Source organism: Thalassophryne amazonica, chromosome 1, assembly GCF_902500255.1.
Source record: "Thalassophryne amazonica chromosome 1, fThaAma1.1, whole genome shotgun sequence".
Classification (NCBI taxonomy): Eukaryota; Metazoa; Chordata; class Actinopteri; order Batrachoidiformes; family Batrachoididae; genus Thalassophryne; species Thalassophryne amazonica.
Window position 1 is genome coordinate 61,203,792 of NC_047103.1, and position 26,879 is coordinate 61,230,670.

The following is a 26,879-nucleotide window of genomic DNA, read 5'->3' on the forward strand; positions in this document are numbered from 1 at the left end:
ACAGTGAGGAAAACCACCAAGACTCCCAGACAACCCAGAAGAAGTCTTAGGCTTCTGTGGCTGTGATTGACGAAATTGTGCACAGTGCAAATTCTGCGTTTTGTATCTCCAGTCATAAAGCTTCATGATGAAGTGGTATAGAGGAGGGTCTTCTTTCACTAAAACATCAAATCTAGGCTTGCATCTCAGATGTACCTTCTGGCAAATTATAGGTGAACTTGCAGGTCTTCTTTTTAAGAAAATCCTCCTCTGCTCCACTTCATCATGAAGCTGTATAAATGGGGATCTAAAATCCAAACTTGCACTGTGCACAATTTCTCCAGTCACAGCCACAGAAGCCTATAACTTCTTCTGGGTTGTCTGGGTGTCTTGGTGGCTTTGCTCACTCTTCTCCATCTTGCGCAATCACTCAGTTTTTGAGAACTACCTACTCCACACAGATTTACCATGGAGTGCCATACTGTTTGTATTTCTTCATAATTGATGTAAATAAAGTCCAAGACATATTCAGTGACTTGGAAATATTCATGTATCCATCCCCTGACTTGTCTGAAGAAAACTGGCAATAAAACTGATAATTATTACTGATTACTTACAGGTATTATACCAAAGGGGCCCATTACTTATGCAACCCATCATCTTGGCTTTTATATTTTTAATTAATTTATATCAGAATGTAGGGATTTACTTTCAGTTTGAGTTTAAGGAAGATCATTTTAGAAATTTTTATATTGAGAAGCCTAGTTTACTTTTTGTATCTGAAGTGCCATAAACAAATTCAAATATGTGAAATACCAAGGGGCTGAATACTTTTGGAAGCCACTGTATAAACAGAGCATATGCACATTGACATTCTAACATGTCTTCTATTCATTATTTGCACTCAAACCTGAACATCTTCAGGTTACAACAAAAACAAATGGATTGACGTTGTTGTTCCAGTACTGAGAGGGACATACATGTAAGGCTTGTTTTACTTTCTTACCAAGTTTGTCACCGACAGTGGTGGCCTCAGTTGGGTCAGAAGGCTCACCAACGCCAGCAGAGTTGCAGCAGCGGACACGGAAGTGGTATGATTTTCCCTCGGCAAGATCAAACAGAGTAAAGCGGGGAGATTTGACTGGGATCTCTGTGTTCACCCTCTGCCAAGTGTCTGTACCGGAGGCACACTGAAAAACGAATGAATAAATCAAATTGTCAGTCATTATATGCTACAGTGTAGACTTTCTATTTCACAGACAGACATATGAGGCTGACTTAATTTACCTTTTCAACATAGTACATGAGGCCTTCAAGGCTTTTCTCTCCAGGTGGTTTCCAGCTCAGTACTACATAGTTCTTGGTTGCTTCTGTCACCTGCAGTTCACTGGGTGTACCAGGAACAACGCCCTCTGATGGACAAAAGATTTAGCATTATGTTTTCTGAGCACAAGACTGAGACACTCACTCACTGAATCATTATCTCACTGACTGACTCCTTAGTCTCATGCTTTTGCCTAATGTTGTGTCAGTTTTCTGTCCGGACAGGCACGAAATCGTTCTTACGGTGGTCTGACATGATTAAACTGAGGTATGTCCCGATTGGAATTGGCTCAATAAAGGCATTTTTGTTTGTTTGTTTTTTGACTGATTGTGTTGGATTGATTAAACTCCATTTACTAAATGAGTGTACATTTTCTCCTCACTTTGTCACACAGATCAACCGTCTCACTTTGTTACATAGTGTGGCACCGACACAGCAAAAACAGCCAGCACACCTGCAGTATGTTTGATAAGTACTTTAACTCCATTTATTATATGGCTACAACACTACGTGTGCTTTGATTGGCTGATTTTCGGTGTGATATTTTCCTACATCAGACTGTTACCATGACAACTGGTCCGGACTACGTATCAGAATTGCTACTTTGCTTACAATTTTCAATGTGCAAAATAAAACAAAAACCGAACAAAGAAAATGGAGGAATTAACAGCAATTGAAGTGGACGTACAAAATGAAATGCAACAAGATGAAAACATAGCTCCGAACAGTCAGAACAGATTGAAAACTTCGTTACAAACCTGAAAGCTAAAAACACAATTACAAAAACAAAGCTGGACATGAACATACTCCATAAATATCTAAACAGCATCGGAAAAAAACACACAGATTGAAAGTTTACTAGCTAAAGACTGGACCATCTGTTAGCAAGAAAGTGAACAAGTCTGACTATGAGCCTAGCACCATCAGCAGCTTTCATATTCAGGTGATACTGTAATTTCACGTTTATATAATAGCCATATAATAAATGAATTCCTCACTTGCTCGGCTTGTATGGGAATATCCGACCGTAGTGGTTTTTGCACAGACCTCGCTAACGCTCAGGTCATATTGTCGACACCTCGATCTGATATTTTCCCATTACAGACCTTACGCTCAGTTAATAATCCTATAGTATTTAATATGCAATAAGTCTATTTTATTCACATAGATCCTTAACTATGGGCATCATGAATGTACAGCTTGCAGATCGACAACAGCACATAATATAAGTAATGCATGTCCAACGTGAGTAACACTGTACTTGCCTTGCTAATAACAGGGAAAATATGGCAAATTAAAAACACCAAGTAGAATTTGTTATTGAGAGTACAGATACCTAAAAATCAAGGTTTGGGTCCACAGACTAATAAATAATGTGCAAACCTGCCCAGTATTGCACAAAGAGTGATGTTAAAGTTGCATTAAAAGGAGGAGTTCTTACCCACAGGTTCCTCTTCTGTGACAATGATCTGGCCGGTCCAGGGAGCAGATGTACCTGAGTGGACAGACATAAGAAAGACACTTTTTCTTTATAAAATGTACATGGCTTATCATTGATGTATTCTTCTCAAATATTAACTGTCTTTTAAATGTCTTTCATCAGGTCAAAATCATGTTTCTAGGCAGACTCTTATTCAGGGTAGTGAATTATATAAAACTGAATACTAATCCTGATCATCACATCTCTTAAGTGAGGGAAAAACTCTAAGATGTTAACAAAAATAAAGAATTCATTAACAGAAGTGATATGTGATATGTTTTTGTTGTCTTGCCACACCTTCCAATACCGTATCCAACACTGCCAAAATCAATGCATTCTAATAAAGAACTGCTAAGAGTCTGAGTCTGATATATTAGATTAATTGTGTCAAAATACACAATAAATTGAGCCAGTAGCTTGGGAGCAAGACCAAAATCCTTTTTGAAAGTTATTCATTCATACGGTTACACAAAAGCCATCCTCTGTGGAACTACTGCAAAGTCTATCCTTCTATGTTAGTAATGATAGGCCTCATCATATATTCAGCTTCTTTTTTTGTTGCAGTGTGCTACTGTCCCTTTTTCCCCAATAATGGGATGGTGGTTCTTTCTTATGTTAGTAATACAAAGGTGGTAGTACTTATTTTCAAAAATTTCAGGCATATTGTCTTCAACAGTCATAATAAGATCTTGATAAGTCCACAAGGCAATTTTCGGGAGCTTCTAAGTCTCCACACATTTAATGTTAACAAGATTTAGAAGAAATCCCACTTGCATCATCCTTGTGCACATGCTGGCCAGTTTAGACTTGTCTTGATCACCTGGTTTGTGGACTGTATTAGGAAATATTCTTACACTAAAACCATATATGATAACATTCCTGCATGCAAACGACCCTACAGTTGTGACAAACAATATTAAGACTATGAACAAGTATAAATACAAAAAAAATAAATAAATAAGACTACAAGCCGAAAGTGTGGACACACTTTCCCATTCAGTTGAATTGTAGTTGACTTATGTCCAAAAGGTACAAACAACATTCAACATCTGTTGTTAATATATCCTCAGGAGTTACAGCACAAATAATTTTCTTTTCCTCAGAAGGCGGAAAGCCTGGCTGCAGTACCTCTCATGCGAGCTCTGTCTGCTGGGTCCATGGCAGCTACTGGCTCAGACACTCGGGACGGACGACTAATGCCGCTCTTGTTGACAGCACGCACACGGAAGATGTAGGAACGGCCCTCCACCAAGCCCGTCACGGGGAAACGGGCAAATTTTAGTGGTGTGTCGTTGCACTGAAACCAGTGGTTGGTTCCAACCTCACATCTGCACACATGATAAAATAAACATCTTACATAGAGAAGTTTTTGTTCACACATTCATTTCTTTGTTTTTATGTTTAACAAGAAGAAGCTTGAAGTTTTCAGATGTTGCTTTGTTGATCCATTTTGAGAAAAATAAAATGGCAGAATTTTAGATATTCTTGTGTGTTCGGACCTTAAACAACATTGTGAAGCATGTCTCTATAGTTTACATTTAAAGTTCGAAGCCATATGTTGCAAATCTTTCTTTAAATCTTTGTTTGCCTTATATTACTGTTTTAATCTGTTGAGTGTTCATGTGTGTGACAAGTGTGTGTTGAACAATAAGAGATGAACTGACCTGTCCACAAAGTATCCCAGAATTGAGCTGCCACCATCAACTGCTGGCTGCTTCCAAGTGACAATAATATAATCTTTATTGGCATCCAGAGAGCGCACATCCAGAGGGGCACCTGGAGCCCCTTCCACCTCAGCATCCCCATCTAAGAGACACAATGACCATCAATATCGTCACTGTACGCTTTTATACCCATCCATATTGTCCACACAGATAATCCCACATTTGTGTTCCCAATTAGGATGAATGTTATTTGTCTGGAGTGCAACAATAGACAAAGCAGGAGTGGAATGAACGTGTCCATGTTCCTTGTGCTTAGGACTGTTTGACCATTAGGTTTCTTTCTGTGGTGTTGTTCCACATGTATTATTACTCTAAGTGGAGGTGGAACAAGACATTGCATATCGTGATAATCACATCTTGCTCGTCTCAAATCAAATTGTTTTTGAAATGACAATTATGATATGAAAAGTCAACTGCTGCATGGAAAAATAATAATCTCTTGTAAAAGAATCACAAATGATTTATAAAATATCCAAACTGGAAACAGATAACATCAAGCAGAACAATGTATACTTCAGAATTATTTGTTTCTTTGACATTTGCCACAGATTACGTTCTACATAATTAGTGTGAAGAGCTATGTAATTATGTGTTGTGATATGTATTGTACAGCCCAGTCTCACATTTTTTTTTTGTGATCCCGTGACGAAATGAGTCAAATTCTTGGGACAGGTTTTTTTTTAACTCACTATTACTAACCCTACTCCTACCCCCAACCCTAACCTTAACCATAACCTAATCCTACTCCTTCCCCCAACCCTAACCATAAACACCTCCGACCCCCTGCTTCACTTTTAATTTCATGCAGCCATCATGGAATTAATTAGAATGAATTTGCACTGCCGTGATGAAAATGAGGTGCTTTTCGTCACAATATCACAAACCAGTAGATTAATGTACGTATATTTTGTGCATCATGACACGCTGTGAGACTGGGTTGGTATCGTATCATGGAGCTAATGTATCTTTCCATCCCTTCCACTAAGTGTGTTCTGGCTGGTCTCCTTTGTTAGTTATTCCTTGAACTCTTATTGTGACATCTGTCCTGTGTTTATTTCTGGTGCTTCACATCCTGTCCTTGCGTTGAACTGCTTAATGTGTGTTGTATTAGTATTTTCTTTTGCACATTTTCACATTTTCTTTGCCTTTACCCTATCAAAAACTGACATCACACCCTACGTTTGTTTGTTTGATAAGATTACTAACGCCAAGAGCATTAATCATTTAAAGTTAGAACCCCAAATAGACCCAGTTATGCCCTCAGTTAGATACTGTTAACAAAAAGATATTACTTCACATCCAAAATTACTTATGCAGAAAAATTAAGTAAACATATTTTTATATGTAATTCCACTTTATGCAAAATTTTAGTAAAACTTAGACACAGAATAATATTGAGAAAACATTTTAGTTGTTAAAATTATTATTATTATTATTATATTATTATTATTATTATTATTATTATTATCAGTAGTAGTAGTAGTAGTAGTAGTACGTATGTAGCAATAGTATGAAAAATGTCTTCAAAATGGACTTTTGCCCTAGGGGTGTTTTCAGGAGGTGGGGAAGGGGGTGCTTCTGTCATCTCAATCTGGATAAACCCCTGGTTTGCACAGTTTGGGCAGGAAGGATAAATAACTTGTGTATTTATGTGGAAAGCGTGACCTGATCAACAGGTAAGAAGGTTCTATCCAAGATTTTATCTTATGCCATCCTCAAAAAGAGACTTTGGGCATGTGTGGGAATAAAAGGCAAAGTGTTAATATTTTTTTTTAACTCACCGCGGGTGTGCTGCTGTATTTGTAGTTTCTTTTTTAACCATGCTAACAGAGCCAGAGGACACACAAAAACTTTGAAAAAAGGCATTAATATATTTGTAAAATTCAGCGCTTATGTGCTGCTCTTGTTTGCTGCCACACCACCGCACTGTGAGACACAGCAAAATGACACAAACTGTTTTTTCAACTTTGAACTGCTGCAGAAAACATTGGACTAAGTGCTTGCAACATACAGCACTGATATATCGAAAATATGGCCAGCCTAAGGCACAGATGGCTTCCCTGATCACCGGTGTCCACCGCGGTGTTCAAGGGTTGCTGCCTCTTGAGGCACCTAAGACCTTTAGGTCACAGCTCCTCGCTGCAGCTTCAGCATTGGAGGCTTTGAACACTGCCCATTCTGGTTCAATGCCCCTAACCTCCACAGGGATGCTGGAAAAGCTCTGTCAGAGGTGTGAGTTGAAGATCTGTCAGACAGTGGGGTCCTCCAGGGGTTCCCAGTACACCCGCACTAGCCGTGGGCTTACCAGGTCTGTCCAAAGTCCTCCCCACCCTCTGATCCAACTCACCACCAGATGGTGATCAGTTGACAGCTCTGCCCCTCTCTTCACCTGAGTGTCCAGAACATGCAGTCTCAGATTAGATGATACGATCACAAAATCGATCATCGATCTTCGGCCTAGGGTGCTCTGATACCATGTACACTTATGAGCATCCTTATGTTCGAACATGGTGTTCATTATGGACAGTCCGTGACTTTCAAAGAAGTCCAATAACAACCAAGCCCCCCCCCCCACCTTTTTTTTACTGTGAAATATTCTTCAATTGTGTAATATAATGTTCTTTCTATTTGTTTTTAAAGTTAAGCAGAATTATTTGCCTCAAAAATAACCCAGAGAGAGCAGTTAGGAGCAGTGTGGCCTGTTATTTTCCCTGGAAGGAGATATTTGTCACATCTGTAGTCACAGTCAGACTCATTCCATTAGCTTTCTGAGAATAGCCTGGCTGCAGCGACAGCCAGTGTGGCCTTATCACTGTGGAGGCCCTCACTCATCCTGGCCTCTCATTTACTGCATGACCAGAGGACCACAGTCTATTTTTTAATATGTTTATACTCAGCATGACTCCTTTGTTTAACCTGAAACTTTAGAGGCCAGATTACCACAAAGCCAACATTCATTTGAAAGGACAAAGAGATAACCTCAGCTGACTTATTTTTTCACGTAAGACAAACAGATGGCTCTGTAAGGTCACTATTAGACGGACCCTATTTAAAACCACATTGCTGTCCTTTAGGGCTCCTTCACACATAGTACGAATTTGGTCAAATTGTGCATGAATTGCGCATGAAGCAGAAAATGCAGTAAGTGTAAAATTGCAGCTGCCTCCAACGCCTTGTACACCTGTTGCTAAAACTATTTGTGCACACCAGCGGCTGAAAGACAGAGTGTGCCCTGTGTGAGCCCGTTGTGTCGGCCAAATTCCAGGTGACAAACACGAACATCTAACAGCGCTCACTTGGCACTTATAAAATGTGTGGTCATTTGCACTATCATCATGAAAACAGTCAGCAGACAATCACTTTTGAGCTGGATGTGAAATTTGTCTACAACCCCAATTCCAATGAAGTTGTGACATTGTGTAAAATGTAAATAAAAACAGAATACAATGATTTGCAAATCCTCTTCAACCTATTGTATATTCAGTTGAATACACCACAAAGACAAGATATTTAATGTTCAAACTGATAAACTTTATTGTTTTTGTGAAAATATTTGCTCATTTTGAAATTGATGCCTGCAACACGTTTCAAAAAAGCTTTGACAGTGGTATGTTTACCACTGTGTTACATCACCTTTCCTTCTAACAACACTCAATAAGTGTTTGGGAACTGAGGACACTAACTGTTGAAGCTTTGTAGGTGGAATTATTTCCCATTCTTGCTTGATGTATGAGTTGAGTTGGTCAAGAGTCTGGGGTCTCCATTGTCGTATTTTGTACTTCATAATGCGCCACACATTTTCAATGGGTGACAGGTCTGGACGGCAGTCAGGCCAGTCTAGTACCCATACTCTTTTACTATGAAGCCATGCTGTTGTAACACGTGCAGAATGTGGCTTGGCATTGTCTTGCTGAAATAAGCAGGGACGTCCCTGAAAAAGATGTTGCTTGGATGGCAGCATGAGTTGCTCCAAAACCTGGATGTACCTTTCAGCATTGATGGTGCCATCACAGATGTGTAAGTAACACACCTCCCATACCATCACACATGCTGGCTTTTGAACTTTGCGCTGGTAACAATCTGGATGTTTTTCTTCCCTCTTTTTTCCGGAGGACACGACGTCCATGATTTCCAAAAACAATTTGAAATGTGGACTCATCAGACCACAGCACACTTTTCCACTTTGCGTCTGTCCATTTCAAATGAGCTCGGGTCCAGAGAAGGTGGCGCGTTTCTGGATGTTGTTGATGGATGGCTTTCGCTTTGCATGGTAGAGTTTTAACTTGCACTTGTAGATGTAGCGATGAACTGTGTTAACTGACAATGGTCTTCTGAAGTGTTCCTGAGCCCACACGGTAAGATCCTTTACACAATGATGTCGGTTTTTAATGCAGTGCTGCCTGAGGGATCGAAGGTCATGGGCATTCAGTGTTGGTTTTCGGCCTTGCTGCTTACGTGTAGAAAGTTCTTCAGATTCTCTGAATATTCTGATTATATTCTGGACTGTAGATGATGGAATCCCTAAATTCCTTGCAATTGAATGTTGAGAAACATTGTTCTTAAACTGATGGACTATTTTTTTCATGCAATTATTCACAAAGTGGTGATCTTCACCCCATCTTTGCTTGTAAATGGCTGAACCTTCTGGGGATGCTCCTTTTATACCCAGTCATGACACTCATAGTTAGTGTCCTCAGTTCCCAAACAGTTACTGAGTGTTGTTAGAAGGAAAGGTGATGTAACACAATGGTAAACATACCACTGTCCCAGCTTTTTTGAACCGTGTTGCAGGCATCCATTTCAAAACCATAATTTTCCAGGAAACCTATCAGCTAAAGTGAAAACGGGTCTTTAGGCACGGCTGTTCAACTGCTCCTTAAGGTAAATAACTGATCAATCAATCACGTGGCAGCAACTCAGTGCAGACTGGTCAAGTGGAACTGTTGAATTTCAAAATGAAGTGGCTCTATGTGGCTTAGCGTGGCTGGTATGAGCCATTCGAGGCTCTAATGACAGGTCAGTCGTGGCTCACTAGAGGCTGCTACATGGCACATGCAGGGTACAGAGAGGCACATTGAGGCACCTTAGTAGTGAATACTTGATAGATGAAAATGTGGGTCATTCTTTGAATAATCACTACACACCCATGCATGGCTCATTATTCATGGTTTATTATTCGGTGGGACCGAGGCTTAATGTAGAAGAAGCATGGATCCACCGTGCTGTGATCCAACAGTTGAGCTGGTGGATTGGTGTAGCATCATGCTATCATTTCAGTGTAGAATAAAATGTCTATGGAATCCTTACAACACCATGTTGTATCTATGCCATGATGAATTAAGGCAGTTCTAAGGCAGAAAGTGGGCAAACACGGAGCACCAACAAGGCGTACCTAATGATCAGTTTTAATTAGTTAATTGAACTTATTAGACCAGACCTAACTGGTCAGTACCCAATGAGTGTATATGTGTTGATTATACAGCTGCACAAGGCCACAAAAATGACAAATACAGTTAAGTATTGTATAATAAATAATGTATAATCATAAATACTCTTCATTCTAAAGTAATACGGTATTCTCAGATTAACTACTATCTACTTTGAGAGAGGTATGTGTGCTCCAAGTGTCATCTTTACACTACAGAAAATCTATCATCTACTACTGAGTAAATAAGGAGCCTCACCTCTGACAAACACATAAGCAGAGTAGGTTTCATATCCAGACTTGGTGCTGACACGCACAGTGTACAGCCCCTCGTCCTCTTTGTTGAGGTGTGTGAGCGTAAGTGTGGCTCGGTCTCCACTCCACTGCATGTGATTCCATTTAGAAGGAGTAAGCAGAACATCTGGACAAAAAGGAAAAATGTGTTTTAATCATCTCATTTCATTGAAAACACCTGTAGTGATTGAATAAAGCTGCTAGGTGTGAACTTTGCTTTGGCAAGGTTTGAGTGAGATCCTCCTGCTGGAGTCAAACACCTCTGAGCCTTCAACCTACCATCTCTGTACCACTGGATCTCTGGCTTGTAATGTTGGAGGGCCGGGTAGATGACAGCTGTACATCCCAGACTTAAGGTCTCACCCTCTCTTCCAAAGGATACACCAAACTTATCAACAATGTGAGTCTGGAAGGTGATGCCATATTCAGACACTGGTCCTCCTACAGATGAAGCAGAAGACAGTGTAGTCAGCTGAATGAATACATATTAAAGAGGGCTTAGTTTGAGTTTCATTTACATTGCTTTGTTATAAAAGTTCTCACATCAAGATTAATAACCACAACTTTTTTCCTTTTAAATTCAAGTAAAAAAAACAAAACACACACACGCACACACACACACACACACACACACACACACACACACACACACACACACACACACACACACACACACACACACACACACATATATCTATATATATCTATCTATATCTATATCTATCTATATCTATATCTATCTATCTATCTATCTATCTATCTATCTATCTATCTATCTATCTATCTATCTATCTATCTATCTATCTATCTATCTATCTATCTATCTATCTATCTATATATATATATATATATATATATATATATATATATATATATATATATATATATATATATATCTTTATGACAACTGATTCTTATCCACTTAAAAAATTTTGATTACACTGAACATAGATTTCATAATATTGAATATAATATAGATCCGGATTGTTTTTTTTTTCTTAAAAATATTACTCATCATTGCAATTATTTTTCTGAGGAACAATTTAGCAGACTTGCTGTGTTAAATGGGACATTCTCCATCATACATTTTAATAGCAGAAGTCTTCCCATGAACTTGTCAAACATTCAGGATTGTTTAAATAGTGCAAATAAACAGTTTTCAGTTATCGCAATTTCTGAGACGTGGTTGAAAGAGGAGCATATGGATAGTGTCCAGTTTGAGGGTTATGATTTCTTCCCAATAAATAGGATGAACAAATGGGGTGGTGGTGTCACACTTTATGTTAAATCTGCTTATCACTCATTCAAAACATGTGTTTCTCTTTGGAAAACGTCAAGGAATGTGTCACTGTGGAAATTAAATGCGAAAAATCAAAAAACATAATTGTAAGTTGTGTTTACAGAGCACCAGGATCAAACATAAACATTTTTGTGGGAAAGTTGACTTTGACTTCTTAAATCCTCATGGTCAAATACATATAAATGAATTTATCAATTCTGTGTTTTGTTTGGGAATGTATCCAGTAATTACTCATCCAACTAGGATAACTGCGAACACAGCGACACTTATTGATAATATACCTACAAATGTTACCGTGGGGAATTTAGAAGGGGGATTACTTATTAGTGATATCAGTGATCATTTGCCGGTTTTTGTAGTTTTGAATTCTTTAATTCAAAATTGACCATACTGAAAGTACAAATTTCAAGAGGAAAATAACAGAGGAAACTGGAGTGACATTTACATTGAGGATATTGATCAGTCCTATGAGTCATTCATTTCTATTATTTCTAATTTATATGATAAACATTGCCCTTTGGTATCAAATGTTGGAAATAAGCATAATGTTGACAAACCGTGGATTACTAAGGGACTGCAAAATGCATGTAAAAAGAAAAAAATTCTGTACAAGCAATTCTTAAAACTAAGAACATTTGCTGAGAAAAGATATAAGACATATAAAAAATAAGCTAACTAATATTATGCAATCTTGTAAAAGGCAGTATTATAGTGATTTATTGGAAAAAAAATAAAACAAAGATTAAGGGTACTTGGAAGATTTTAAATGAAGTCATAAATAAGAGAAAAGGTGTTAAAGAATATCCTGCCCTTTTTTACACAAGTACTGGTACAGTTGTTAAGGAAAATAAAGCAATAGCAGATAATTTTAATGATTACTTTGTAAATTTGGGTAAAAATTTTGCTGATTCGATTGTCTTCTGGACTGCGTTCTTTCGATTACTGTAAACAAATAATAAAATTCAGGATTCAATATTCATTAAAGAAACTGATGAATATGAAATAATTGATATTGTTCGTAACTTCAAGGGGAAAAGATCAATTGATAGTGATAGTTTTGATATGTCTTTGATTAAAAATATTATTGATTGTATTGTTAGACCCTTTACGTATATTTGTAACCTGTCACTAATGACTGGGAAATTTCCTTTCAGAATGAAATTAGCTAAAGTGATACCGCTGTTTAAATCTGGAGACAAACATGTCTTCTCAAATTATAGACCAATCTCACTCCTGCCACAATTTTCCAAAATTTTGGAAAAGGTATTTTTAAAGAGGTTATATGATTTCATAACTAAACATCACATACTTAGTGAACAGCAATATGGTTTTAGAAAAAATCGCACTACTTCACTGGCTGTAATTGATTTTGTTGAACAGATTACAAATGCAATTGAAAATAAGCAATATACTGTTGGGGTTTTTTTTTTTTTTTTGATTTACAGAAAGCATTTGATACTATAGACCACACTGTGCTATTGGACAAACTGCCTATGAAAATTACTTATGGGGTGCCCCAGGGTTCAGTTCTGGGGCCGTTGCTGTTTCTTTTGTATATTAATGACATATGTTTGGTTTCCAAGTCCATCAGATGTATTTTGTTTGCTGATGATATGACTGTGTTTTGTAGTGGGGATCACTTGGGACAGACCTTGGACATGATGGAGAAGGAACTACAGAAGTTTAAACAATGGTTTGATTCAAACAAATTATCGCTCCACTTTGGTAAGACAAAGTGTATTATATTTGGGAACAAGTCCAGGATTTCCTGCAGAAATTTATTATTTAATGATATTGAAATTGAAACTGTTAATGATACAAAATTTCTTGGTGTTGTTATTGATGATAAACTGAGCTGGAAAATGCATATTAATTTTGTTAAATCCAAAATGTCAAAAGGCCTATTGTAAGTAGCACAGATTCCATCACATACAATTTGGCCAACCACCTCAAGTGGATTTTGGCTCCTCTAGTGGGTAACTCAGACCACCATGTGGAGAACACACAAGATTTTGTGAACAAGATCAAGGACCTGCAGCTGGAGGCAGATGAAACTATGATGTCATTTAATGTGACTTCATTGTTCACCTGCATCCCCACCGCTGAGGCCATCTCAGCTGTGAGGCAGAGACTGCTGGAGGATGTGTCTCTACCTGAAAGGACCAAACTCACATCAGACCACATCTGCCAACTCTTGGAGATCTGTCTTAACACCACATATTTCCTGTTTAGGGGGAATTACTATAGGCAGACCCATGGTTGTGCGATGGGGTCTCCGGTATCCCCCATTGTGGCCAATCTGTACATGGAGCGAGTGGAGAAGACAGCCTTGACGTCGTTCACAGGCATCTCTCCCAGTCACTGGTTCAGATATGTCGATGACACATGGGTTAAAATCAAGCAACAGGAAGTCGAGGACTTTACAGAACACATCAATTCGGTGGATTCCAATATCAAGTTCACACGTGAGGATGCCAGAAACAACCATTTAGCCTTCTTGGACTGTGATGTTACGATTGGAGAGAACAGGCAGCTCCAGACAGAGGTTTACAGAAAACACACTCACACTGACCAATATCTGCTCTTTGGCTCAAACCACCCCCTTGAACACAAGCTCGGGGTGATCAGGACTCTTCAACACAGAGCCCTACAGGTGCCCACAACTGCAGAGGGAAGGGCTAAAGAAAAACAACTTGTACGGAAAGCCCTCACAGTATGTGGGTACCCACGATGGTCCCTGGACAAAGTGCAGAAGTCCCAGAAAACAAAGAGACCAGATAGACAGGAGACGGAGACAAGAAGAAGAGAAGTGTCTCTCCCTTATTTAGCAGGAGTAGGGGAAAAACTACAGAGGATCTTCAGACAGCACAAAATCCCAGTTTACTTTAAACCGGTTAACACCTTGAGACAGAAATTAGTTCACCCTAAGGACAGGATCCCTAGTTACAAACAGAGCAATGTAGTGTATTATATCAGATGTCAGGAAAACTGTAATGAACACTACATAAGTAAGACTAAGCAACCTTTAAACAAGAGGCTATACCAGCACCGCAGAGAGGTCGCCAGTGGACCTCAGTCTGCAGTTCATCTCCACCTGAAAGACACTAACTACACATTTGAGGACAAGGAAGTTAAAATCTTAGCAAGAGAAAAGAAATGGTTTGAGAGAGGTGTCAAGGAAGCATTCTTTGTAAAACAGTTGAAACCCAGCCTTAACCGGGGGGCGGGTCTCAGACACACTTTGTCCCCTGTTTACAATGGGGTACTCAGGTCAAAGCAGTTTCAGTCTTTTGTTCATGGTAATGAGTCATTCACGTCATTAGCAGAGTCGTCAAGGGAGCCATCAGGGGAGGCTTCCATCCCATCATTAGGAGAGTGCTAACTAGAGCACAATAGGTGCTAATTAGAGCTATTGTTTAGTCACTAGCCTATAGCAGTCTGCCTCTCGGTAGGAGGGGTCTGGTTAGGTTAAAAACTCCAGCTTTTGTTGGCTTCTGGTTTATTCTTCTCTACAAGAGTCAAGACAGAAGTCAGACTACCAGAGCAAGAATTTTAGCTGAGGAAGCTTCTGTGATTTGAAGCGAAACGTCCTCACGTCAAGCAACCCAGTCCAGTCGAAGATTCAAGCGTCTCTACTATGGAAACCACCTGGACAACTGAGAGCCTACACAGAAACACTCATTAACTATTTTATATCACTCATTGCTCATTCCATACATGACCTACTGTATTGAGGTATGGGGAAATACATATAAAACTAATACTAATCCAATATTTTTGTTGCAAAAGAAAGCTGTAAGAATTATTTGTAACAAATTACATTGTGAGCCAACAAATCCATTGTTTGCCTGTTTGCATATTCTAAAATTCTGGGACTTGGTTGATTACTTTACAATACAAATTATGTATAAAGTTAAAAATAAACTGCTGCCACAACAGGATCTGTTTAAACTGAGGGACTCTAGTTATAATTTGAGAGGAATTTTATTGTTTGAAAAATCAAGGATCCGAACTACTGCAAAACGTCATTGTGTATCTGTCAAAGGTGTTAACATCTGGAACAACTGTCCCAACAACATTAAAGTACTTGGTACGTTAGTAGGCTTTAAAAGACATTACAAGAATAACAAAATTGCATGCTATAGTTGAAAACTTAGGGCCCTGTCCCACTGGCGTTTAGGAGGATTTGCGGATGGAACGCGCACAAAAGTGGCCCACATCCGCCAAACAACCGCAATAACCGCGTGACATTCCTGTATGAGTCGGCCGCCATCCGAACACGTCCGTGATCATCTGCAGAGGCAAGCATGTCCGCAGCAGGATTTTTGAGCGGCTCAAAAATCCTGCTGCGGATGAGATCCGCATCACTGCCTGAACACATATTGAAGACATACGCAGGACATACACAACCAACGCGCCGCATATCCCCTGTCATCCGCTGATATCCACAACCGACAGGTTGGCGCGGCTTGGCAGCGGACCGGGACAGCGTGCAAAACAGATATGACGCATGCCCAGCACGGCCACATCACGGTCACAAATGGTATGTCGCGCATGCAGACAGAGTGGGCACGGATGAAGCGAGTGCATCACGGCCGCTGTGCCCCTCATGGGGGCGCCTCCGCGGTTGCCTTCGCTTCTGTCCCTGTTATATCCGCTTTTCTTCCTCATGTATTCGCTGATCCACCCCGGGACATTTATCATTTCCGTCCACCTTTGTTGCGGACGCTCAGCTTTTGTCTCCTCATTTCATGCGCAAATCCTCCTAAACGCCAGTGGGACAGGGCCCTTAGGTCTTGTTATTACTTTTGGGGTTGTGTGTTGTGTGCCAGTATTGTCTGGTTATATTTTGTAAATTTGAGTTCAGTGACTAAGTTTGCATGTTTTTTTTTCTTTTTGGTATTGTCATCGTGTGTGCGTATGTATGTATGTACATGTAGGTATGTGTACGTTTATATATCTGCATATGTGTATATACATACATGTGTATGTGTGTGTATGTATATATATATATATATATATATATATATATATATATATATATATATATATATATATATATATATATATATGTGTGTGTGTGTGTGTATGTGTGATGTATTTATGAAATTTTGTTTGCATGTATATGTTTGTTATTTTTTAGTATAAGGGGTGGGTATTTAGAAGCTCTGCTTCTGCCCTCACCCTTTCAGCCACGCAGTACTTTTGTAAAGTTGCTTTGTTATGAGTTTTTTGTTTTTGTTGTTGGATTGTGTGCCGAATAAACTCATTCATTCATTCATTCATTCATATATATATATATATATATATATATATATATATATATATATATATATATATATATATATATATATATATATATATATATATATATATGTGTGTGTGTGTGCGTGTGTGTGTGTGTGTGTGTGTGTAAAAGACCTAAACTATCTGACTGCTGGTTGAGTCAGATAGTTGGTTTGTCTGATTTAAGGGTTCTATTACTACCAGTGGCAAAAAATCAGTGAATGTAGCTTTAAATACAAAATACAGTAGAACAAAGTGGGAAACAACAATAATAACAAACAATACTAAATTATTACTTACGTCTGGGTGCTGGCAGAGACTCATCAACTTCACCTTTGAACCCTGACAAGAACAGTTGTAGTTACTATTAAAACATACAGCACATTATCAACATTGTCATAACATAAATGCACACTGAGAAAATTCTATTAAAATCAAGCTGAACTGTACACATACACAAAATATGAACAATTGATGATATAGCACTTAGGCATTTTCACACCTGATAATTCAAACCCATGTCCATACCAAGGCTTTTATTGTGATTATTACTTTTGTTACTGGTTTCATATTTCATTTATATGGGTGCAAACATGTTTCTGCAGACATTTATATGTTCTGTCATCAATCATGTGAGTTGCATTTTCCCATACTTGCAACTGGCTGTTTTGTAGACCAGTGTGATTATATGGTGTTACAGCCAGGAGCAACAGTCTCATGTGCAATGTACAGGACAAGTTCAAATCCAACCTGTTTGTGTTAAAGTTACATTGTTGCTGACAGTAAAGAAGAGTGTCATAATTCAAGAAGTCATGGCAAGGCGAGTGATGACAGCATTCACTGCTGAAACCTCCTAATTGGTCAGAAAGCCCAAATCATCATTAAAAAAAACAAAAATCTGAAAACATAAAAAACAACAATAAAATGCAAATATTCCAATGATCTTTCCAGTTGAAAATACAAAGATCTTTTGACGAAATACGTGTGAGCAATAAAACATGACGGTGTTGAAATTTGGTGAAACCTACTTTTAACAACAACGGAGGCAAAAGCAGACAGCTCTCCCTTGGAGTTCATGGCAGAGACGCGGTACTGTGCCGTATCATCAAAATCACATCTGAAAGAGGAGAGTATCAAGTGATCTGTGTACATGATCTGCACATTCTATCTCCAAAGAATTCACGTGTACAACACCCAACCCCCCACATCAACCACAGTTTTCTCAACCATGTAAATAATACCAACTGTAAAGTGTTCCACTGCTGCACGCCAGAAATACTCCAGCAATAAATAGATCCCACAGATGATGTCATCTGTGTCATGTGTTGTGGCTTCCTCTAGATTAAAATGCAGCGCAGTGCACTTAGAAATCATCAGTCAGACTCCAGACTACTATTTTTTCGAAGTTTAAAATACTGCATACACTTTACACTGGTTACACTTTATGTGTTTTAACATAAAAACAAAAAGAGCCCAGTTCATTATTTTCACCAGATTATCAGATTTAACCCTCCTTTCAACACACTATTTTAAAAAACAGAAACCTTCATGTCAGAATAAGGAGTGAGATAACTAGTTTCTGCACTATTTTTAGTCTACACTGAAGGGTTGGTACTCTGATGGTATAGAAGCTTCTACATATATATTCAAAAGAAAATCAAGGCTAAGAGGCTTTTAATTAAGATTTGGAGGTGTTGTGTGCTTTTAATTTGGTTCTCATTTCTTGGTGTGAAAGGCATTTTTTGTTGTCTAAGCAACCTCAGAAATTAAGATCAGTCTGACTGGGATTTAAGCAAGTGGTTTTCTGTCCTGCTCCAGGCACTGTCTATTATCTACCTGTACTACTTTCTGTACTACTACTACTACTACCACTACTACTACTAAAGTGCGCATTAGCCTACGTCACTTCCTGTATGTCAAAGTATATGTGCCAAGTTTGGCTCAATTCTGCAGCATAAAAGTGTCTATCCCCTTAACTACTACTACTACTAGTATTACTACTACTTTGAAAGTGCTCAATAGCCTATGTCACTCCCCGTATGTCAAAGTATATGTGTGCTGAGTTTGGCTCAATTCTGCAGCATAAAAGTGTCTATCCTCTTAACTACTACTACTACTAGTATTACTACTACTTTGAAAGTGCTCAATAGCCTATGTCACTCCCCGTATGTCAAAGTATATGTGTGCTGAGTTTGGCTCAATTCTGCAGCATAAAAGTGTCTATCTCCTTAACGACGACTACTACTACTACTGGTATTACTACTACTTTGAAAGTGCTCACTAGCCTGTGTCACTCCCTGAATGTCACAGTATATGTGTGCCAAGTTTGGCTCAATTCTCCAGCATAAAAATGTTTATCCCCTTCACTACTATTATTACTACTACTCCTTTGAAAATGCTCAATAGCCTATGTCACTCCCCCTATGTCAAAGTATATATGTGTGCCATGTTTGGCTCAGTTCTGCAGCATAAAAGTGTCTATCCCCTTAACTATTACTACAACTAGTATTACTACTACTTTGAAAGTGCTCAATAGCCTATGTCACACCCCGTTATGTCAAACTGTGTGTGCTGAGTTTGGCTCAATTCTGCAGCATAAAAGTGTCTATCTCCTTAACTATTACTACTACTACTAGTATTACTACTACTTTGAAAGTGCTCAATAGCCTGTGTCACTCTCTGTATGTCAATGTATATGTGTGCCAAGTTTGGCTCAATTCTGCAGCATAAAAGTGTCTATCCCCTTCACTACTACTACTACTTCAAAAGTGTTCAATAGCCTATATCACTCCCCGTATGTCAAAGTATATGTGTGCCATGTTTGGCTCATTTCCGGGTGCTGTTTGGACAAGACAGGCACATATACACATATACAGCTGTCTCTTAGTATACTGAATGTTTCTCCTTGATCTGTTGGCAATAATGTGTTGTTTTAACTCATACAATGTACCACACAATGAATGGCTGTTTGAGAAGTTTAATTGCTGAATTGTTGGTTGTAGAAGCTACACCTACCTGTTGATCTCCAGTGAGTGCATATTGTAGTTGCTCTCCACTTTGTACTTGCCCGGGTGCTTAAGAGAGTCAATTGCCACATTGTTTTTGTACCTTGTGGTGGGAAAAGGCAGACAAATGCATGCAGAAGATAAAAAATAAAATAAAAAAAATAAAAAAATGAAGAGGACTAATAAAACCAAATAAACAAGATGGAAGTCAGAGGAAAAATAATGGTAATGGGGGACAAAGAAGAGAGATTATGTTGTAGTGCTTGTGAGTGTCTGAGACCTACCAGACAACCCGTGGCTCAGGCCAGCCGCTGATGGTGCAGTGCAGCCGCACACACTGCTTCTCCCACACAGTGTGGGAGCGAGGCTTAATCACAAACTTTGGAGGGTGCATCAGGCAGTCTTCGTTCATGCGTTTGTAGTGTTCCTCGTGCTCATGGATCTGAGCACAACACAGTCATTTACCAAGAAATCAGCCAGGACACAAATGCTATATATGAAAAGTAAATAAGTAGCTATATATATATATATATATATATATATATATATATATATATATATATATATATATATATATATATATATATATATATATATATATATATATATATATATATATATATATATATCCAAACATTCCCCATTCCATCAGAAATGCATAAATCATGCTAGAAGCAAAAACAGTGCTTTAAATTGTTGAATTTCTTGAGCAGCATGATTGCACAAGATGCATCTTTAAGAGTCATAAAAACCTTGTTTGTATTCAGCTCTTCGTAATAAACATTTTTGATTATTAATAAGGCTCTCATAAGTCATTATAGGATGCTTATTAATGCTGTTTATGCAATAACTATATATATATATATAACTCTCTCTCTCTCTCTCTCTCTCTCTCTCTCTCTCTCTCTCTCTCTCTATATATATATATATATATATATATGAGGTCTGTTAGAAAAGTATCCGCCCCTTTTTTTTTGCAAAAACCATATGGATTTGAATCACGTGTGATTGCATCAGCCAAGCTTGAACCTTCGTGCGCATGCGTGAGTTTTTTCAGGCCTGTCGGTTGCGTCATTCGCCTGTGAGCAGGCTTTGTGTGAGCAGCGGTCCACCCCTCTCGTCGGATTTTTATTGCAAATAAATGTCTGAATGATTTGGAGCTTTGCTGCATCAAATTTTTCCAGAAACTGTGAGAGACCTCCAGGTGGACACCATTCGGAAAATTCAGATGGCTTTCAGGGACGATTTTATGGGGATTACGCAGATTAAGGAGTGCTCCAGCCGGTTTAAAGCCCGCCCACAGCAGCTGAGAGCGCGGCGCACTCCGAGCGCCAATCGACAGGTTGACACCCCACTGAAACAACCAGATCATTTCCAACGTGAAGGCTTTGTTGATCCGGGACGTCGTCTGACTTCCACAAAAATGGCAGAAGACATGGACATCAAGAGTTTTTCGGCACATTCCACTGTTACAGGAGTTTTTTTCATGGAAAGAGAAGCGGAGGGATGCGCCACAGAGCCGCGAATGGCGCGGACAAAAGCACCTCCGTGTTGGTCTCACAGGACGGCTTTCAGATGGCTTTCAGACGGCTTTTGGTGGCTTTTCAGTTGTGTGACTAACCAAGAAATTGTGCATGAGCTGGACATGCCAGGACATGTCCTGTGAGGCTTCATCACGGCGTTGCTTTGTGCCATGCGGCTTCACCGTGACGTGAGGAATTCCTCCGCTCCTCTTTCCATGACAAAAACTCCTGTAACAGTGGAATGTGCAGTTCATTTCCACACTGGACGCTGTGTTGATCCGGGACGTCGTCTGACTTCCACAGGAATTGTGGAAGACGTGGACATCTGCACTTTTTCAGCACATTGAGACAGACGTGCGGAGGAATTCCGCGCGTCGCGGTGGAGCTGCATGGTGCAAAGCAATGCCGTGATGAAGCCTCACAGGACATGTTCTGGCATGTCCAGCTCATGCACAATTTCACAGATAGTCACATGACTGAAAAGCCACCGAAAGCCATCTGAAAGCCATCTGAAAGCCATCTGAAAGCCGTCCTGTGAGACCAACACAGAGGTGCTTTTGTCCCGCACCATGAGCGGCTCTGTGGCGCTTCCCTCCACTTCTCTTTCCATGAAAAAAACTCCTGTAACAGTGGAATATGCCGAAAAAGTCTTGATGTCCACGTCTTCTGCCATTTTTGTGGAAGTCAGACGACGTCCCGGATCAACAAAGCCTTCACGTTGGAAATGATCTGGTTGTTTCAGTGGGGTGTCAGCCTGTCGATCGGCGCTCGGAGTGCGCCTCACTCTCAGACGCTGTGGGCGGGCTTTAAACCGGCTGGAGCACTCCTTAATCTGTGTAATCCCCATAAAATTGTCCCTCAAAGCCATCTGAATTTCTGAATGGTGTCCACCTGGAGGTCTCTCACAGTTTCTGGAAAAATTTGATGCAGCAAAGCTCCAAATTGTTCAGACATTTATTCACAATAAAAATCCGACAAGAGGGGTGGACCACTGCTCACACAAAGCCTGCTCACAGGCGAATGAGGCAACCGACAGGCGTGAAAAAACTCACGCATGCGCACGAAGGTTCAAGCTTGGCTGATGCAATCACACGTGATTCAAATCCATATGGTTTTTGCAAAAAATAAAAAGGTTGGATACTTTTCTAACAGACCTCGTATATACAAACATTCCCCATTCCATCAGAAATGCATAAATCATGCTAGAAGCAAAAACAGTGCTTTTGCTGCGCATACTCGTACTATGTTTGTTATATACTATCTGTGTGTACTTTTTAGTGCGTTGCAATTCATAGATGTGTATTACGTAGCATTATAGACAGAAATTTGTAAACATTCATTGTGCACATGAATAGTCATGACAGTGTTGGACTGTTAATGATTTCTTTAAATTGCTGAATTTCTTGAGCAGCATGATTGCACAAGATGCATCTTTAAGAATCATAAAAACCTTGTTTGTATTCAGCTCTTCATAATAAACATTTTTGATTATTAATAAGGCTCTCATAAGTCATTATAGGATGCTTATTAATGCTGTTTATACAATAACTATATATATATATATATATATATATATATATATATATATATATATATATATATATATATATAAACGGGTGAGTGGATCCTTGTCATTTGATTGGTGTATGTCACGTGACATGGATTATTCATCCCATTTGAGTTGCATTGCATTTAGTGTGCAAATTTGGTTCCATACAGTTTGGTACCATTGCACTCGCAAATGCGTGCCTTCATATTCATGACATACAGATATGTCATCACTAGTAAGTCACATGTGCAACATGAATGAAATCTACCAAGCTGTTCCTGAGATTTTCCTCTGGACACACACACACACAACACGCGCCACTGCACTGTAAGCTGTCTGAAGGCATTAAGAGCTGTTACGAGGAAGTTAGAATGAAAAAATGGTTCATTTCTGACGTGATTTTTTTCGCTGCACTGAGGAAGTACACAGTTTGTTTGTTTTTTTGGAAGCACACACACGTACAAGTGCCGTCCCGCTTATGTGAGTGCACGCTGGATGGCGCTTAGCTTTAAAACAAACATGGTGGAGTTTGTAACGCAGAAAAGCTGATGTGTTTTTTCATTGGACTGAGGAACAACACAAAGTCTTTTTTTGGAAACACGTCTGGACTCCTATTTAAAGTTTGTGCTGGACTTTAGCAGCAGTGGAACACCAAAATGTAAGTCCCTTTTCTGTTGTTTATAAATTAATAAAATATCAAATGACAAGAATCTAATTTAGCCATTATATAAAACAAATAATGAATGTTTTTACATTCTTTCAATGGTATGAATATTTAATTTGGTGAAAGCTGGAACAAACCATTCAAATAGGCCTTGTTGAATGGTATGTTCCAGCTTTCACTTCATGAAATATTTGTACCAGTGAACTCATAAACATTCATTATTTGTATACTATCTCATGGAACGCTGTACAAATAAATTGAATTGAACTGAGTTTGTTTCATTTGTCCATTAAATACTCTTCCAAAAGATGTTTTCTTTGTCATTGTGGTCAGTTGTAAGCTTTCGTCAAGTTTAAATGTGTAAATTTTATGTTGATATATTATTGACTGTCAGCTTTTAAGTGGCATTGTTCAGTTCATACATTAGCAGCAGTAAGGGAAGTGCTGTGATGTTGTTCATAAAACACCAAAAATATTACTGAGAATAATCAGAAATTACTGAAAATTTAGCACACAAGTCTCTGGGTATGCAACATTCCTCATGCAAAAATTTAAATCTCAGACTTTTGTGGTTCTTGAGATTTAGGACAGTTTTGCCGTATGGATAGACAGAAGGACCGAAGGAAGGACGACAATCTCTCTTGACAAGAAAAATTTACAGTTGTGAATTAATACTTTTATGTTGGAACAATGTAACTACCAGCTGTAGTAAATCATGATCACTAATAGGAAGTTAAGAGGTCTTGACTTTTACAGGACATTTCAGCACCACTGATTTAATAATCTAAATGGGATTATGTACAATTCTGACCCATGTTTATTAATAAATAAACAAAAATAATTAAAAGTTGTGTACCAAATTCTTGGGTATTTGTTTTCTATTAAACATATGTGTTATCAAAAAGAACAGCTCAAAAATAACTGAATGCACAGTATTGCCAGGACCTCCGATGATAAGGGTCTGTAAATATCTGACACAACTGTATTATGTCCTATGAATAGTGAAGGATGCTGAGGCTCCATCTAGTTGACCATCCAATGCCTCAACACATATCATGACATCACCCAGGGGACACTGCTTTGTTGTGTCTCAAGAAACACAATCTCCTAAAGAATTTGTCACCTTGTAGTAGAGTAGTGATGGATAAATTCGGCAAGAGGCCACATTAGTCTTTATAATCTCCTGAATGGACTCCACAACTCCACAATAATTCTGGGACATAAATAACTGCATTGTGTAAGAAGTAAGCTTCAGTGATATGTAGTAACCACTTAACCACAAAATCTTGGGATTCTCAAACCTCATTGGTTAGAGTGAATTTTCCATTAACTGAAGGGTCATGGGATTGATCCCTGGCTCCTCCTATCATTGTTGAAGTGACCTTGCAGTAGAGTGTGAATACAGAGTTGCTCTGGAGAACATTTTATGAATGGAAGTTGCTTTTCATAAAAGCAACATGCATAAATATAAATAATACTACACTATATACTATAACACACTACAATAGTACTGTGCGCAAAATGCAGCTTTGCCAGATAACATTAAAGTCTAATTAAAATTGTCGAAAGATACTGCTTTCAGTTGTAGTTTAAAAACATTTACTCATAGACATCACTATTAATAATCAATGTCTGCAATGTTAATAAGTTGAATGCATTCCTGTTGTTTAGTAACAGCTACTAAGAAAACAAATGTGTCAAAACTAGACATTGACATCTCAGCATCACAGTCATATCAACCTTTGTGCATGTTGCACCCCCCAAAATTCAAGTATTTTCTTAAGAGTTCTCAAAAAAGCTCAGTCCAGGACTAACCCTTTTGCTCATTGAGATGCGATTGGCCGACTCGCGTATTGCCTCCTTCCTTGAGATCTGCTCTGACCTCTCCACCTCCAAGCCACTGGTGAACAAACCCCTGCAGGACATATGTGTGGAAGTGTCCCTCAACCTTGTCTCTCCTGCATCCGAAACTCCAGCAGCAAACTCTTGACTTGGAGGCAGTGGAGCAGAGTCAGATTTAGATTTAGGGATTAGAGTACAACACCTGTAAAATATATTCAAATATTCTTGCACTTCTTGTTTTATAGATGAAGAGTTAATTACCTGCCCCTGAAGATCGGCACTACATAGCCAATGATTTGGTTCTCTTTATCCACAGCCAAGTAACTCGGCTTGGCTCTCTTGGTTACAGGGCTCAGTCTGTTCTCGTCCAGGTAAGTTTGTGAAGACACTTTAAGTCTGAGACATGTAGAAAACTATCAGCCTGCAACTCAATCAGACAGGGCAGCTAACAACATCAAGATGTGGCAAGGAAGCCAAGATCAGGAGTTGGTGAGTTACAGGTTATAAGGATGAGGGTCATAGCATGTTGGATGGTTTAGTTTGGGTGTTGTTTTTAAGACTGCAATAATTACATGTGTACAATTGACAATGAAATGCAGATAATACTACCGAGTACAACTGAAAACAATTTTTCTGTCAATAAAATATCCACATTAATCTTTGCTGAAGTCTAAATTATGCTTCACTGTGGTACCAACCAGATGTGCAAATCTAATGCGATCTGAGTCCACCTGTGCTGTAGCTTGTACATCTCGATTAACAGCTATAAATCCTAAAACACAATAACAACCCACCGATATGACCTTTGACCCTTTTAGTCCACTACTACCTTAATACAAATTAAAGAACATGATACCAAGTGCAGTGTAGGCTTGAAAGAAATGCAGTAATACATCCTGACATTGATGCTTGTCTTACAATATGGTCACACCCGTTATGGCTATACATAGTTTATAGGATTCTATATCTGGAAACCTATATTCTACCTTGTGCAATGGAGGACACAGCAGTGCACAGGCAATATTGAATGTGGTTTTCACTTCCAAATCTCACTCCATCTAAATACTGAATAGAATTGTTCTCATTTGTGCTTACATGTGTGTATTGATCCAAATAGGAGTGTAATGAGGTGCATTGCTAGTGTGTTGATATCTTCAGGCAGCAGAATTTGATTGCACCATAAACCAGCAAAAACATGGTCTCAAATGCAGTATTTCTGGTATTTAGAGGAGGCGCAAAACTCAGTCGGTTCATGGCCTGCTTGTATACACCCTGTTTACACCGAGTCCACGACTGAATTGCGATTGAAAAATGGCCTCTGCTCGCCATCACTCTCATTGACTCCCACTGGGGTTGAAGCCTGGACACAGTGGAGTCTCCATGGTTGGACGAAAGATTTTTGGTCGCCATCACTCTCCATCATTCCCCATCGGTCTCCAATAGGCATGTGAATCTCATCACTGAAAATGATTCCATACGCATCT

General features: G+C 38.9%; 1 protein-coding gene across 5 annotated transcripts in view; it reads right to left on the reverse strand.

Moving 5' to 3' along the window:
* Positions 1 to 26,879, reverse strand: part of myom1b (myomesin 1b) — a 126,790-nt gene that overhangs the window by 84,987 nt on the left and 14,924 nt on the right. For 4 of the 5 annotated variants that reach the window (XM_034170977.1, XM_034170984.1, XM_034170970.1 and 1 more), the window contains exons 3-15: positions 25,657 to 25,791; positions 25,369 to 25,543; positions 20,102 to 20,259; positions 19,828 to 19,920; positions 17,841 to 17,929; positions 17,113 to 17,154; positions 10,506 to 10,667; positions 10,192 to 10,353; positions 4,448 to 4,589; positions 3,912 to 4,111; positions 2,745 to 2,798; positions 1,267 to 1,391; positions 986 to 1,169 (exon numbers count right to left, since the gene is read on the reverse strand). In XM_034170977.1, the coding sequence (XP_034026868.1) occupies positions 986 to 1,169; positions 1,267 to 1,391; positions 2,745 to 2,798; positions 3,912 to 4,111; positions 4,448 to 4,589; positions 10,192 to 10,353; positions 10,506 to 10,667; positions 17,113 to 17,154; positions 17,841 to 17,929; positions 19,828 to 19,920; positions 20,102 to 20,259; positions 25,369 to 25,543; positions 25,657 to 25,791 (1,721 nt within the window). The remainder of the gene's footprint in view (positions 1 to 985; positions 1,170 to 1,266; positions 1,392 to 2,744; positions 2,799 to 3,911; positions 4,112 to 4,447; positions 4,590 to 10,191; positions 10,354 to 10,505; positions 10,668 to 17,112; positions 17,155 to 17,840; positions 17,930 to 19,827; positions 19,921 to 20,101; positions 20,260 to 25,368; positions 25,544 to 25,656; positions 25,792 to 26,879) is intronic. The other variant, XM_034171001.1, reaches the window with a different exon arrangement.